The sequence below is a fragment of the Siniperca chuatsi genome, linkage group LG15, assembly GCF_020085105.1.
Source record: "Siniperca chuatsi isolate FFG_IHB_CAS linkage group LG15, ASM2008510v1, whole genome shotgun sequence".
Classification (NCBI taxonomy): Eukaryota; Metazoa; Chordata; class Actinopteri; order Centrarchiformes; family Sinipercidae; genus Siniperca; species Siniperca chuatsi.
In genome coordinates this window covers 19,094,552-19,110,584 of record NC_058056.1, presented here as the reverse complement: position 1 = coordinate 19,110,584, position 16,033 = coordinate 19,094,552, and the positions used below count along the sequence as shown (strand labels likewise).

Below are 16,033 nucleotides of genomic sequence, written 5' to 3'. Positions count from 1 at the left end.
TAAAAAGTGAACGTTGATTGATTAAAACTGTAGTGGCTCTCCTACAGTATACAGTACGTCACCTGGAGAAGTTTAAATACTTGAAAACACCTCACCAAAGGTCTTTAGAGGTTGAAGGCTTACGAATTTTATAAAATATTTGACATTGCTGAATTGATTTGTATTTTTTAAAGAGGCAATTAATATTACCAAAAGAAATGAACAAGTTCTATGACTGAAGGGAAATTGGTGACCCATTGTAGTGATTACAAATTACTCTATATTGTTGGCATTAATGTTTACATTTCTTAAAGAAATGCCTTGATATGATTACAGACAAATACTAGTCAGGGTTTATGTACATTTCAGTATGGCTGAATACAATTTTTTAAATTTTTATTTTTTAATCCAAAACATTACATTTGTTCAGTATGGACAATACGCAGTAATAGTTGTAGATTCTTTTAAATTACCATATGGCACCAGCTTCAGGGTGATGGAGGTATTTTACAAGGTTATTTTTCGTTATTAGCACAAGTAAGGACAGTACAAATTCAGAGGGATAAATTCAATGGTATTAAGATACTGAAAACAGGACTAAAGTGCTGTCAGCTGGCTGATGAGACAGTATTTTTGTGTGACAAATTACGAGAGGCAACTGGGTCTCACTGTCTTCACTTAATTGTGTGACGTCTAAAATGGAATCTGAAAAAATTTATTTGCTTTATAAGAAATTCCCAAAGACTTTACTTTACCCTTACTTTTTTATACCTCTCTGTTTCAAACCAGAAAAAGGTAGCTTAGTCTCTTGCCATGTGCGTTTGTGCCCTGTATGTATTCTCATACAGACTGTTAAAAAGGCACAGTTAGCGGCTGAGGAATTGTGCCAATAAAATAAAAAAATACATGTTTAAAACTTTTTTTTTGCTGGTTTATCAGTAAATACTCTTCCTGTGTGTGTGTATAGTAGGGAATTTGAGATTGTTGCTTGTACAACAATATGTTGTATAAGCAGCTCTTAATATTATGATTTCTTTTTGTGACTTAATTCAACGTTATGTATAGGTGTGTGTGTGTGTAAATATTTACAATACAAATACATGCACAGATGGTTTGCTGTGCAGAGTATCCAGAGGTTTTGACACAGCATTATTGCCTAGGTTATTCATAGGTTCTTCAGTTCGCGTGATCGAGTATTTTGCATATGTGCGCGCTCCCGTGTCCGCGCTCCCGCGGTTTAGAGGTCACGTGGTCCTCTCCGAGCCAATCGTTTATTTGTAACAGCGGTCCAAAGCGCGCACCCGTCAGCGGAGGAGAAGAGAGGACAGAAGGCGCCAGAAAGACAAATAACGCTCAATTAACCGATTATTCTGAAAATCCGCACACGAAATACAACCAGGATGTCAGAGGAAAAGCCAAAGGTAAGATATCAATATTTAAAGAGCTGTGGATTTGTAGTGATGGTTCAGTCGAGCTCCTGCCAAACCATTTCTCAGATGTGCAATCTAAAATGGCCTGGTTTGCACGTTTCTCTGAATCGGCGCAATGTTTGTTTCGCAAATGAATGAGTACCCGCACATCCATATTGACATTTACATGCGCTCACACAACGCTTTTTAGCTGTAGATAGGTGTGATTCTGTCTTACTAACTCGGGTCTCGAAGATTGTGAGCAGAAAGGCCAATTACACCATGATTGTCATTTGCGGATTTTTTTTCTTTGTCGAAACGGGACCACGTTATGTCCGCAACGCCGCAACTGCAGCAGCGACAAAAGAGCGCTAATGGAGGTGACGCATCCGTTTAAAACCCAATGTAGTGGTGCTGTTTTTAATTTGTCGGTTCTTGTTTGGCCACAGTACAACAAAACAAAACTGCTAGCAGCGTTAGCCGCCAGCTAAACACAGCATCGGACTTAAAGGGGCTGGCGTGCCAACCAGCTAGCCCGAAGCTAATCATGCTAACGTTAGCATCTGTGTCTGAAGCAACATATTGTAACCTGCCTGTATTATTATGACTAATGTAGGTTTGTTCTTTGGTTAAAATATCTACGAAAATATGTAACTTAACCATATTCCTTCACCAGACATCATGGTCGTACTTTGTTCTTTTAAAGTTGTGAGCTATATGTAGCTACAGTCTGTTAACTTGGCTAGCATACGTCTATGATGGCAGTGCTCTTTTAAGTAACGTTAGTGTATCTGTGGCTCTACTGTAATGTTTGTGGCATCTCTGTTACTTGTAACCTACTGGTTTACTTGACGTTAAACACCTTTTTGTTTCTGCAGGAGGGAGTAAAGACTGAGAACGATCACATCAACCTCAAGGTTGCAGGGCAAGATGGGTCGGTGGTCCAGTTCAAAATCAAAAGACACACACCCCTCAGCAAACTAATGAAGGCATACTGTGAACGACAGGTGAGCTGAAAGCCATAATGACTCCTCCTTTCAAATAACATACAATTATTTTGGATTTGCTGTAATACCTCATTCATAGTTGCACACTTCACCTTTCTAGACCAATCCTGTACCAAACGTCCTTTACACATGGATTCATCTAAATGTGTGTTGTGTTGCTTTTGCAGGGTCTTGCAATAAGGCAGATCAGGTTCAGGTTTGATGGACAGCCTATCAATGAGACGGATACACCTGCACAGGTGAGCAATTATGCTCTTTATTCACCATTACATTCTCTCTTAAACCTCACTGAAATTATCTTTCTACATGATGTTAACACACTAGAGAAGCCTGTCGCTATTGGAGAGAATTCTTCAGAGAAGTATTCAGTTTTATTTTATTTATTTTTTCAACATTGACTGCATAATTTTACCTGTTATTGTTTATATCCACTAACTGGAACCTCTTTCGCTCTGCCCCCCTCAGCTGGAGATGGAAGATGAAGACACCATAGATGTATTCCAGCAGCAGACAGGCGGGCACTGCTAAGCCCTCCCCACCTCATTGACGGCCACCCTCAGACCACGCCCTCAGCCACCGTCACTGCCCCCCCCCCCCAGCGCTCCTCTCAGCTTATTATTATTATTATTATTATTATTATTATTATAATTATTATTTTTTTCCTTCAGTTTAAAGATGTCTGTCATGGTTTTTTGTCAGGTGGGGAGGGGTCTCAGCTGTTTATGTACTGTCTCAGCCAGGACTGAACTTTTGTGTGTGTCAACAGTCTCTCTGCTGGCTAATCAGAAAAACATTTCCTTCTGGCACCGCAGGCTTGTGATTGGACCAACAGCGCGTCACTGCTGTTCCTGGTTTGTCAGTGCTTCTCATTCACTCTCCAGTGAAAGCGTAGTACTCTGTAGTTTGTCGCAGTTTTCATCCATCAGGGGTCAAATGTGAGGCTCTGCAAGTTTTTGTCCAGGGGTCACAGTCAGTGGGCATGAAACTGTTTTGAAGTGGAAGCACTATCTGAACTTAATACACACCCGCCTTCCATTTCACTTCGCTTTCTTGTATGTTTTTTTTTTTTTTTTTTTTTGTCTGAATGGTGACTCCTGCTCTTCTGTCAAAAAGGTATTTTAATTATCTCTGCATTTTAGGTGCTTTTGCTAAAGAGCTCTGCAATGTTTTTGTATTTTTTTGATTTTTCTTTTTAAGAATTAACACCCAGGGGGCATGTTGATTTTTCTGTACAGAAGTATCAGAGTGGATGTTTAGATAAATGTTGTGGGACTTGGGCCAATACTCCGAAGATCGAATTTCTGTTTCATATTTAATGTACTTGGATCACTAAAAGCAACTGCAAGGTCAAAACTGTCAAATTTTAAGGGAGTTTGTTTTTCGTTAATGTTATTTGTTTATTTTTTGACTTCTACTAATTGAGAGAGGTTCTCTGTGGGTATCCGTGGTACAGACTATTATTCACTCATCCAGACAAATGCCTGTTAGGGGAGGCAAATGTAATTTACACCATTGAGGTGCATCCTTTATTGAAGTTGGTTGGGGTCTGACTGTAAGGATAGTCTCTCAACGTGGGATACATAACTCCTTTGCTTTCCCTGTTTTCTGATTAAGCGGGCCAGTGGCCAGTCCCTATGGTATTCTTACAAACGGCTCTGCTTGTAGATTTTACAATTGTGGGGTGGGGGTGCTTGAAGGTCGTTTCTCAGCATTGTATGGGGGTCAGGTGTCTCATCTTTGTATTGTCCTTGCGAATGTAGGCTGACGGGACAACTGATTCTAGATGTGTTTTGAAGAGGAGCAGCCTCCAGTTTGAGCAAGGATATTCAACAAAAGTCAGTATCTTTTTTTGTTAACACATTTTGAAGACACTTTTCACTGCTATATCAACTGTCGAGCTGTTCGTGTGTGTGTGTGTATAAAAGTCAGAAGTTGCAGGCAATTTGTTCAAAAACCCAACTGCCGTGTTGCGAGCAGTGAAGATATCTCAAGTGGTGATGAGTGTCTCCAATATTTTACAGTTTCGGAGAGGGATGCATGCAGTTTGTTGCATATGAGGAGGGCAGGGAGGCCAACCATGGAGTTTGGGAGCTAAGTGTTCTGTACCCACAGGGCCCTGTTCTTCGTATGCGGATAACTGATTTGGCTTGACTTGATTGTTGATTAAAATGTATCTGTTGCTGAAGTAAAGTAGTCCATGCGCTCAAAACCTGCTAAAGTGCGAGCTTATTCAGAGTGAGTTGCATCACAACAGCCCTTTTTTTAAGTTTACCAATTTTTATTTATTTTCAGATAAGGCTGCACCTTTCTTTAGAGGCACCAATCGATCAGTATTGTCACAACTGAACAGAGTTTGAGTTAAGTAGTCATACACACTAAAGTACAAGTAAAAATCAAAATTTTGTTTGTCATAGTATGAATCACTGTTATTTAGACATTTGCAATACAGATTCAATTCTTGCATTATGTGGTATTTAAAGAGATGCAATATGGGTTGCAGTTGTAATTGGCCTCATGAATTTCACGTGCTTTAGTCTCATTTAAGATAAGTCATGTTTAAGAAATGTAGTTTTTCTCAACCACATTAGAAAGCTGCTGTTCTTTTTAAATAGTAATTCAATTGTAGTCTGTATCATGTTTGTCAGCTGTATTTTTGTATCATTCTATATAATAAAAACTGTCAATTCCACATTTCTGAATGAATATATGACAGAAGTTCAAAAAAAGGTTCACTGTACTGCCACCTGCTGTGTGAAATATTCACTAATTTCCACTTTGGCCCCTCTGAATATAAAACAAGTTTTTGTCAGAGGACTACCCAACTTTCATTTTCCCCACATTCATTAACAACAAGCATTTGACAAAATTGTGTTGTACAGAGACATGCTAAATCTGTGATTACTCTTGAAGACGTGCCTCTGCACAAGCCAATCACAACTAGGAATCATGGTTTCAGCTTCCCTTTCTCACAAAATAAGAGCACAGTTATCAAGACCAACAAATCAACCTTCCACTTGCATTTGAAGAACTGAGTTAGCTGGACAAAGATCTTTGAGCTGGCTGACATACGAGCTAAACGATGCAATGTACGAAGAACGGGGCCCAGGTCTTGTCATGTTATTGGTTTCTCTACTGATTTGTACATTATTTGTGGTCTTTTACTACTGTATACAATAAATATAGTTTGGTACTCAGATTTGCTGTCATGTGCATCATTATTCTATATTTGTGCATTCAAAAATGGGTAATGTAATGTTTATTTTAATGCTTTACAATTATCTCTAGGGATATTTTTCCCCACATACAGGATGGTAAAAAATGAATTTGTTAATATATGCATTTTACTTTAATAGGGCGAGTACACAACACCATGCCTGTCTTAAACGTGTTAAGGCACAGACCTGTGAGCTTTGGTCATGTGACATATTGGTCTAAAACCATTTAACCTCACTGCTACCTGGTATACTGTACATTTTGTCACTTGTCAGAACATGGCTGACATTAAATTATATATAGTTTATGTGTGGTTCATTATGAAAGATGAGGTTTCAATTCCTGCTGGGGTCCTTCCTGTTAAAAAATGTGTGTGCAAATACTGTGGATAGAAACGCCACATGTGGCTTGAAGAAAATAGACAGCTAGGTGGTGCCAGTGAACTATAATAATCTCATGTCTATGTCTGGTTTGGTTTAATTCTGTCATAAAACAACCTATGTATAACTGACTTGTCAAAATATTCACCAAAAAACACAAAAAAGCACATTTAATTTGACATGGAACACAATATGAATCAAAATAAACTATAAAAAGCAATAAAACAGTTACTGGATAAAAAAAACAAAAAGTTAAAATAACTTATTTCCTTAGTGGTCCTGAAACAGAAATGTACTTTATACTTCACTTAGAGAGACAAAGGTTCATTTAATTGAGTGAAGCAGGTTAAAAAAAGATATGTTAACATATTAAACCAAGTGATAATTATTTCAAAGAGTGTATTAACTTCCAGGGCGTCCTTTATCACCTGATGCCCGATTTAGAACCTTAGATCTTAGATCTCATCTGATACACTGACTGAATGGCTACATTCAGTACAACTGGAACAGTGATAAGACTAATAGCAGCAGTTCATGAGTCAAACCAGGAATAAGGAAAAGCATGCGCATGAAAGGACAATCTACATTAACTTTTCTGCATCCGAACAGGTCCGTCTGAAACCACACAGGAGAGAGCACCCCATGCCATGCCTGGAAGGAAGAAAGATTAATGAATGGATAAAGGAAAAGAAGAGCAAGGCAGAGTTGATATCTTGTATCCTGATCTTTGTGCAGTCTATGATCTGAATGTGGGTAAGAAAAAGAGAGACAGAGTGCATTTGCCTTGTAAATGTGTCAATCGGTGGATGAGAGGATTCAGAGAGCTCTGACACAAGCTGAGATGCCGACATCTCTCAAAACGCAGTCTGATTATTTGCCTAGTAGACAACAACATACCAGGCTCAAATAGACTTTGTAAAATTATTCTATCAAGTTATTTGAAGTGTTATTAAATTGTCGGGTGACTGTGGATAATCAAAACTTCCCTAGAGACTGCTAGGGAAGTATTTGAAAGTTCCAATTGCTGTGATTTACCCAATTCCAGCAGGTTAAAATAAATGCAATAAAAGTATTATTTGCAAATTTTATTTGAAGGCCCTCTTGGTACTTTGTCATTACAGTGTTTGCCTAATTTCACTGTCCTGAGACGTCATCACATTTTATTTGCAGATCTTTTAGGAAAACATCCTGGTTTGAGACTTTAATATCACATCTGGGTTCATGCACATACCTCGGTTTCTCGGGTAATAAACTATGGGATAACAGCTAATATGATAATAGCACAGCTCATATCCATCTATCCATTAGTGGACCAAAGGTCACATATGTGCTGCTGTTGTTTTTAGGTTGCTTTTTAATTAAAATGAGAGGGGGGCTTTCATGTAGTGAATGTCTGGAGGAATTTGTCTTTTGACAGAAAGTTTCACATTAAAATATTCTGTCTGTCTACTTGTCTGTCAGTCAGTCTGCGCCCACACACACACACACACACACACACACACACACACACACACACACACACACACACACACACACACACACACACACACACACACACACACACACACACACACACACAGAGTGGAGCAGCTCACCCCTCTGGCAGGTCTGTGTCATCAGAGGCGGTTGAGGGAGTATGAATGACAGGCTGGTTAGTAATTTGCATGGCTCTGGTGTTTAAAAGGAGCTGCAGGTGCAGGATTCTCCACACAGATTAATGGATTTCTCTCCAAGCACAGATGCTCTGGGACTGTCTACTTGTACTATTCAGGTACATGTGAATCTTAGATAGTCTGCATAGCTTTGATGAGTTTCAACACAGTTTGTTGACTAAACATTTTTCTTTGGAGTTGGAAGATCTGAAAATATTCACTTGAATCAATATGAAGAAAACACAGTCTGGTGTGAATTATCACTTAAGATAGAGACAAAGGGAGCATTACATAGAGAAATACCTGCAATATGGAGACATTTGTTCCAGCTGGCAACTGAACAAACAGGCTTTTTGTGATGACATCGCTGATATTTGTGCAATTACTTCTTGTGGGGTTATGGGTCACTGACACCACCACAGGCACATGGAGACACTGTACAGGTATTGTAACATTTTATTCTATTTTACCTCTCCCAACTTCAGCTTTACTGTCTATTCCCTCAGCTCATTTTAACACATCTGATGTTCAGTTAATGGTTATTCACTGAATGGTTTACGGTTTCATCTAAAAACCTGGGAAACCCCTCTAGCTAAAATTCTTTTGGATAATTCCAACTGTCTGCGTCTGCTTACAGCGCAGTGGGAGTGTTTGTGTGTGCAGTATTGCGTGCAATATTAATTTAAATTAACATCCACAAACAAGTACAGACATTGGATGTGGTTAGGATTCCACAAGAATCCGATACACATCAGAATATCAGGTCGAACAGGGTGCATGTTTATACGATGTCTCGTCAATTTTGAAGCAATTCTCTTCCATTATTCTTGCTTTCAAAAGAGTGTCTTTCTTAATAACAACCCTTCATAAAACCTTCTATTTCTCCAATGCCACCCTAGGCTATTTCTCACACACTGGGGGTCCCCCCCAGCATGCTATGACATTACTTGATTTATTCGTTTATGGCAGTTGTTCCCAATCTATATAACGTGTGTCCCCTTAAACCAAAGCTATGTCTACTTGTTTGCTACTTATTAACCTATGAGCAGTGGTGTTCAGATCCTTTACTGAAGTAAAAGTACTGATATCACACTGGGAAAGTGCTCCCATTATCAGGAGAATGCAGAAAAATGTCCCCTGTAACTGTTATACTACTATATGTTATATCATTCAAATTGTATTATGGATTAATCTGTTTGCTATTTCTTAGTTAATTGATTGATTGCTTGGACACAGTTACCCAGAGCCCAAAGTGACACCTTCACAATGCTTGTTTTGTCCAACCAACAGTCCAAACCTCAATATTATTAAAAATGATTTAAAATTATTAAATTAAGAAAAGAGTATTTAAATTTATAACAAAGCATCATAAAAAAACTAAATATGTAAAGTAACTAGTAACTAAAGCTATCAAATAACTGTAGTGGGAGTAAAATGTACAATAATTTCACTCTAAAATGTAAAAGAGTAAAAGTATAAAGTAGCATGAATAGAAAATACTCTAATATAGTGCAAACTCAGAATTGTACTTAAGTACAATACTTAAGTAAATGCACTTACTTAAATTCCACCAGTGACCATGGGTGATTATCCCTTTTTCAGTTGTTTAGTTTTAATGATCTTTAGAAACCTGTGGAAAAGTCTGAAAAATAGATATAAACATAAAAATATAAAAAAATATAATTTAGCAGGTAATCTTTTTGATTCTTTGCTATCCCATTAATTGTCCAAGAGCCCCTCAGATTTTTTTTCTTTAGGGGGTCCCGACCCCAACCCAACTGGTTTATAGTAGTTATAGCAATTTATGCATAAAAAGGCTCAAGCAGTAAAACAATCTTTCTGACCTCTTTATTTGCTTATTGTCTGCAGATTTGCTCCCTCTGGATCTTCTGTCTTTTGTCCTTGAGAGGGACCCTTCCAAACTTGTACCAGGGGTTCACATGAAGCAGGCTGGAGGGGTGAGGGGAGTACATTTCTCAAGCCCTCATACCTCCATGAGCTTTCCCTCTTCCCAGCTGCTGGTGAACTGCAACCTCTTCCCCAAAGAATTCTCTATTGTTGTGACACTAAAAGTCACTCCCAATGTGCCAAAGGTGAGCAACAGCCGGTGCTGAACGCCAGTGGTGGAAGAAGTACTCACATTCTAAGTGAAAGTAGTAATACCACAATGAGAAAACACTTGATTACAAGTAAAAGTTCTGCATTCAAAATGTTACTTAAAGTAAAAGTATAGAATTAATATCAACTAAATATACTTAAAGTATCTAAAGTAAAAGTGTTCATTATGCATTCAAGTATTTTATATATTTTGGGGTAGTTGTATATACTGTATAATAATGTACTGTAGTTTATAAGATCTTAACAGGTTTTTAAACTCTTAATCTGTAAAGTAAAAAGTAACTATAACTGTCAAATAAATGTAGTGAAGTAAAAAGTACAATATTTTCCTCTGAAATCAATAGTTGAGAAGAAGTAAAAAGTAACATAAAATTGAATTATTCAAGCAAAGTACAAGTACGGTTGCAACTAACAATTATTTTCATTATCTGATGATTATTTATTATAATTGTTGCAGCTCTAAGTACCTAAAATTGAACTTAAGAACAGTATTGATTAAATGTTACTTTCCACCACTGCCAAACATAGTGTGTCTAAGTGTTTTTTCTCATTTGCCTTTCAGAGAAATGAATACATCTTTTCTTTGATGGAGCCAAATAAAGTAGAGAAAAGAGGGGTGGGGGGGAAGGAAGAGGAGAACAATAAAGGGAACATTTTGGAAAGGAACAAAGAGCGGGGTACCAGTGGAGAAGAGCAACATGGAGAGAGGGAGAAGGAGAGAGTCAAGAGTAATGAGGAACGTGGACGGATCATCCTGGGGCTGAGGTTCTCGAGAAAACGTCTGCACTTCCTTTTTAGAGGTCACGGAGGGGTCATAGAGCACTGGGGTTTTCGAGGTGGCCGACTGGCTGATAACCAGTGGCACACTCTGGTTTTAGCAATTGGTCTTCATCATGTCAGGCTCACAGTGGACTGCAGGCCACCACTGGAAATGTAAGTTAATCTTTTGTTTTGTTCCTCTTATGTGCTTGCTTCTCTCTGGTCTCTGTTCACTGGGTGGGGTACACTGTCTGTCTCCCACCATACTCTCTTCCTGTTCCCTCTGAATTCCCTTGAGGGACAGTAGATCCTTCACCATAATACAATGGCACTGCTCCAAATCTGCTTACACCCTGCAGCCATATCCTAGTGGCCTGACAGTATGTGATAGATGGGTTTTAGTGGAAACTCCCTCTGGCGCACTGAAGGGAGGAATATCAGCCCCCATTCAGTGCCTATATAATACAATTCCTGTCTCAGTCCTAAAAACAGAAGAATGGAAGAGACTACTTTAATTACTTTAAGACTTTTAGTTCATTTATAGAAGCAAAACAACTTACCTCAGCTATTAGAAATAATTATGTCTTTTTATGGAAAACAGTGTTCCCTCCAGGCCTTTCCCCTCAGACCTCAACATTCAGGGATCGAGATTCCACATTGGCAGTCGGGGGAGATGGAAAGGCTTGTATTCAGTAAGACTTATGTTTCCTCATCACTAACTTTAATGAGAAATAAGCTGCTAACCACTGTTTTCTCTAAAACAGTCACATCTTTTCCTTCTTATCTGCTGCCCTGTGTACAGGGTCTGTTGCGACAGCTGGTTTTGTCGCCAGGTTTGGATGCCACCCACCACATCTGCCCCTCTTCCGACCCCCAACTAGCAGCTCTGTCAGTACCACCATTTCTCTCAGACCTGCCTGTCATGGGGAGGGAGGGTGACGGCCATCTGTCTTCCTATGGTAACTTGCAGACGCAATTTACAAGACATTTGATACAGTATGCTTTCCTACGTATGTTTCTCTGCTTCCTTGCCTCTTTGATTGTCTGCTTGGCTTTGTGTTTTGATCATGAACTGTCAGAAAAAGAGGAGCAAGTGTTTGTGGGGTTGGAGCAGTCATGCTCAGAGCTGCTACAAGGCCAACTGTGGTTCAATCCACTTAGGAAAGGCCTCTACCTCTGCGACGGTACAGTGTGGATCGCTGTGCTAGAGGGTGAGAAACATCAACCATCCACTCATGAGCAAGTTTTTACTCAGCTTAGGTTGACAATTTTACAAAATTCTCTCCATCAATTTAGATCATAAACGACTCGACTATGTGTTGGAAGAACAGGTCCTCACCACCAGCTCAGAGACACATGATGTAGAGGTATCCTTCCACTTTGTAAAAAATTTATATTTACATATATTTGTGGTGTCTATACTATTGCTAGGATCCTCTGTACTTGGAAACCAAAGGCGCAAAGGTTTTTCACGACCAGTGGTTCCCAACTCGGGTGTCGGGGACCCCCATAGGGGGTCACGAGATAGATCTATGGAGTCACAAGATGATTACAAAAATACAAAATGAGGAAAAACCAAATTCAGCTATACAAAATTAAGTAGAAAGGTGTCCATTCCTGAAGTTTAATCAGTCCAATCTTAGTTGGTTGTAGTTGATGTTTTTCTGTTCCACTTTTGGCTGATAAGATTTCTGACATAAACTCTTGTACAGCTTTACTTTTCAGCATCCTGTGATGTCCTTCTTTTATACAATCTGGCTGTCCAAAAAGTACTTTTTTCATAGGTTTTTTTCATCCAATCTTCAGGTGTTCCAGATACCTGGCATGGGTCTGATGGCTGCTATGGCTCATCGGTCAACAGTCTCTGGCTCTGCTGTGTATCTGTGGAGCCACACAGGTTTCCAGCTCTACCAGAATATCAGCACATATGAAGCTCTGGCTTGGAGACACTTCAGCATGGGCAAGAAGGTATGACAAAAAGGAAGAGATGGGTTATGGAATATGAATCGAGCACTTGCATATATCCACCTGGTAAAAAATTGTTTGGAGAACTGACATTCCCTTTGTTTTGTCACTTTGATCTAGATATTTCTGGTGGTGTCTAACTCTGGCGGAGGGCCAGACAAGCATTTTAACAAAGAATCAGAGACAGACTTCTCTGTGATTTACAAGTGGAGCAAAAAAAAAAAACAGTTTGTGCGGTTCCAGACTCTGCAGACCCACTGTGCACGAGACTGGGAGGCCTTTAACATCAATCGACAAACCTATCTCGCTGTGGCCAATCATAGACAAGGTAAAAACTAAATATCCATCAAATTACTAGAATTCCTGGCATAAGATATGCAAAAAATTAAACTCAATTGCATTCTCTCTCTTTCTGGTTTGTCTTCCAGGTAATAATAATCACACTATAGATAGTGTGATATACAAATGGAACAGGTTAACAAAGTCTTTTGAGGTTCACCAGATGCTGCCGACCTCAGGGGCCTACGACTGGGAGTTCTTCACAGTTGGTCCGTACCATTTCCTGGTGGTTGCAAATGCCTTTGATGGAGTGACCACTTCTGTAGACTCAGTCATCTACGTTTGGGTCAGTGGAAGCTTCCAGGTGTTCCAGACAATTAAGGTATGTGGTGAACATAAAACAGCAAAAGAAATGTGTAATTGGCCTTGAAAATTTGCTTGAAAAGACTCAAGAGAATTTCATATCACTCACTTCCTTAATTTAAAAAACCCCCATCTGTTTGGTACCCCACCACAATACAGGGAACATTTGGAAGGTGTTTGAGCGTGGGTGGAAATTAGGCTTAATAACACTTTAATGTAGCATTTTGCTGCATGATTTCCATAGCATTCATCTACTCAGCCGCTGAGCTTTGATTTCCTCTGATGAGATCTGTATCTTTGAGATGAGTATGAAAAACCATCTTGTCTGTACACACAGAAGGAAGGGAATACAAACGGGGAGAGATAAAAGGGTAATGAAAGAGATATGGGAAGCAAGGAATATTTAAGACAGGGCCAAAAATAGAACTTGTGGTTTGTCATGATTTGCTTGAGCGATAGCAGTGCTTTGACATGTAACTGATAGTGAATCATATATTTGAATTTAGCCACATTTGAAGAGAGAGTGTTGACACATTGATAGTCACATGAGAAACCATAAGGAGATGATTTAGGGGAACTCCACAGCTGGATGTGAGGATCCTTAAGAACACCTTGGGGCAGGTGGAAATTAATCACGTAAAATCATCCAGAAATTAGTGAAAGTACATAGTTTTGGCATTTCTTACATGGATTACTCTCTTAGCTGTTTCTCTATATTTAAGCAAGCAGAAGTTGAAGAAGCACTCAGATCTTTTAAGTAAATGTACCAATACAACAATGTAAAAATACTCCATTATAAGTAAAAGTCCTACATTCAAAATTTACTGAAGTAAAAAGTATTATCAGCAAAATATGCTTAAAGTATTAAGAGTAAAAGTACTCATTCCACAGAAAAATTGCCCCTTTGAGTGATATATTATTATATATGACATTATCAGATTAACAAAGATGCATCAATGTGTAAGTAGCATTTTACTGTTGAAGCTGGTCGACGTGGAGCTAGTTTTAACTACTTTAAATACAGTTACAGTACATAATTTGGCCAGTGGTTTCCAACCTATGGGTTGAGTCCCTCCAAAAGGTCACAAAATAAATCTAAGGGGTCATGAGATGAGTCCTGCTTCTCAAATATGTATTCATTTTTTGGACTTTTCTTTGGATGCAAAGTGGGACATTGTGGCTCATGGTCGCCGCCTTAACCCCTTGGCCAAGGGTTAATCTTTACTTTTTTGTGAAATATTGGATAATTTAATAATTTTACCTCTTTGTGCCTCAAACAATCATTTAAATGAAACCATCTGAGAAGTTTAGAGGTTAAAATATGTCTTTGGTGGAACTGCTAACAACTCAGAAATCTGAATCATGGCAGGAGGCTACAACTAGATACGATATATCATTTTTTAATTAATCTTAATCTGAAAAGTAACTAGTAACTCCAGCTGTCAAATAAATGCAGTACCTCAAAATTGTACTTAAGGACAGTACTAAATGTACTTTGTCACTTTCCACCACTGTAAGTAAGTTAAGTACACTACCACACTTTAAGGATGTTTTCTCTCTGTCACTGTCAATCTAGACATTCTGCGCCACAGACTGGGAAATGTTTCAGATTGGCAGTAGAGTCTTCTTAGTTGTTGCCAATGGACACAGACTTCATGGTAACAGACCAAGTCGATATGCCATCAACTCCACTATCTACGAACTCGACATGAATGGACAGCTGTTTGTCCGCTTCCAGGATATTGTCACCTATAGGTACAGATGTGCAAACACTATAGTATGCCAGGTGCATGTACACACAGACAGATCGTGAGAACACTACCTGTGTAATAACCTGTTGGCTGCCTCTCGTCATCACCACATACCTCTTCTGTCTCTCTAGTGCAGTGGACTGGGAGTTCTTCAGCCTCGGGGAGGAATATTTTCTTGTTGTCGCTAACTCCTTTGACGGAGAATCATACTCTCTCAACAGCGTTCTCTACAGGTACTCAACTTGTCAAAAACATCCATCCCAGTGAAATAATGAATCAGTTCTGATGGGCCTCTAGCTTAGTGCTGAGACATACACCTACACTGTTGTAATGTAGATTTATTTTCCTCCTGCGAGCCAGACTAGTGAAAGCATACCGACACTTTCGACATGTGAGGATTCACTAGGAACTGGCTGACAGCTATATTTTAGGTCTAGAGGTCTAGAGGTCTAGAGCCTAAAGCAGATGCAAATGCACCCTTGAGTTGATTCCTCTTCTCTGTTTGTTTTTAGGTGGCAGGGATATGAAGGCTTTGTTCCTGTTCATTGGCTCCCAACGATTGGGTGCAGTGACTGGGAGTTTTTCAGCTCTAAAGGAGAAACATATCTGATCTACTCTAGTGCCAAAGTGCCTCTCTCCAAAGTGTTCAAGCTAAAAACCTACTAGGCAAAAAAAAAAAAAAAAGTGTGCATGTGGCTTTGTGTACTGCATTTATGTGTGTGTACATGCTGCCCTTCTTTGTAAGTGTCTGTGTGAGAACATTTTTACAATAATGTTTGATAAATAAATAAAAGTTGGTATATTGACCAGCCATGCATACAGGTACCCCACAACATTGACAGTTGGTGCTAAGATAACAACTGATGTACTTAATTTAAACACGAAAATCACGTGCACAATATTTATATGAGAATATGTCTATCTATTTGTGTGCATTTTCTGATAGAATTTAATACAACTCAAGACAGCCTCTGCAACATTTCTATCTTTCTGTAAAAACATTTTATATTAATGGTATTTAACATTTTATTAACTTGAATGTGTGTTCTCTCATGGACTGATCATTGCTTTTTGCCTCTGATTGCATGAATTATATATAAAAAGTGACAGTAAATTATTGAAATTACAATAAACCAGACTTAATATGTTTATATGCAA

The 16,033-nt window shown here is 38.9% G+C and overlaps 2 protein-coding genes across 4 annotated transcripts; both read left to right on the top strand.

Moving 5' to 3' along the window:
* The first annotated feature begins 1,202 nt into the window (after window positions 1-1,202).
* sumo3a (small ubiquitin like modifier 3a) lies at window positions 1,203-5,591 on the top strand. Of its 3 annotated transcripts, XR_006374624.1 has the most exons (5): window positions 1,244-1,400; window positions 2,267-2,395; window positions 2,563-2,634; window positions 2,861-4,230; window positions 4,417-5,591. XR_006374624.1 is itself a non-coding variant. In XM_044167256.1 (4 exons), exons 1-4 carry the CDS (start codon window positions 1,380-1,382, stop codon window positions 2,921-2,923), a joined length of 285 nt encoding a protein of 94 aa, XP_044023191.1. In that variant the 5' UTR covers window positions 1,203-1,379; the 3' UTR covers window positions 2,924-5,591. The 3 variants fall into 3 exon arrangements, 2 of the variants coding, with proteins under 2 accessions (XP_044023191.1, XP_044023192.1); XM_044167256.1 differs by having other exon boundaries at window positions 1,203-1,400; window positions 2,861-5,591; XM_044167257.1 differs by lacking the exon at window positions 1,244-1,400 and adding an exon at window positions 1,478-1,768 and having other exon boundaries at window positions 2,861-5,591.
* Window positions 5,592-7,575: 1,984 nt separating this feature from the next.
* Window positions 7,576-16,026, top strand: LOC122862057 (thrombospondin-type laminin G domain and EAR repeat-containing protein-like). The gene is made up of 13 exons (XM_044167254.1): window positions 7,576-8,083; window positions 9,510-9,733; window positions 10,321-10,691; window positions 11,119-11,209; window positions 11,320-11,476; window positions 11,597-11,728; window positions 11,814-11,884; window positions 12,324-12,485; window positions 12,603-12,810; window positions 12,911-13,143; window positions 14,701-14,879; window positions 15,007-15,108; window positions 15,388-16,026. Exons 1-13 carry the CDS (start codon window positions 7,999-8,001, stop codon window positions 15,539-15,541), a joined length of 2,169 nt encoding a protein of 722 aa, XP_044023189.1. The 5' UTR covers window positions 7,576-7,998; the 3' UTR covers window positions 15,542-16,026.
* The last annotated feature ends 7 nt before the right edge of the window (window positions 16,027-16,033 follow it).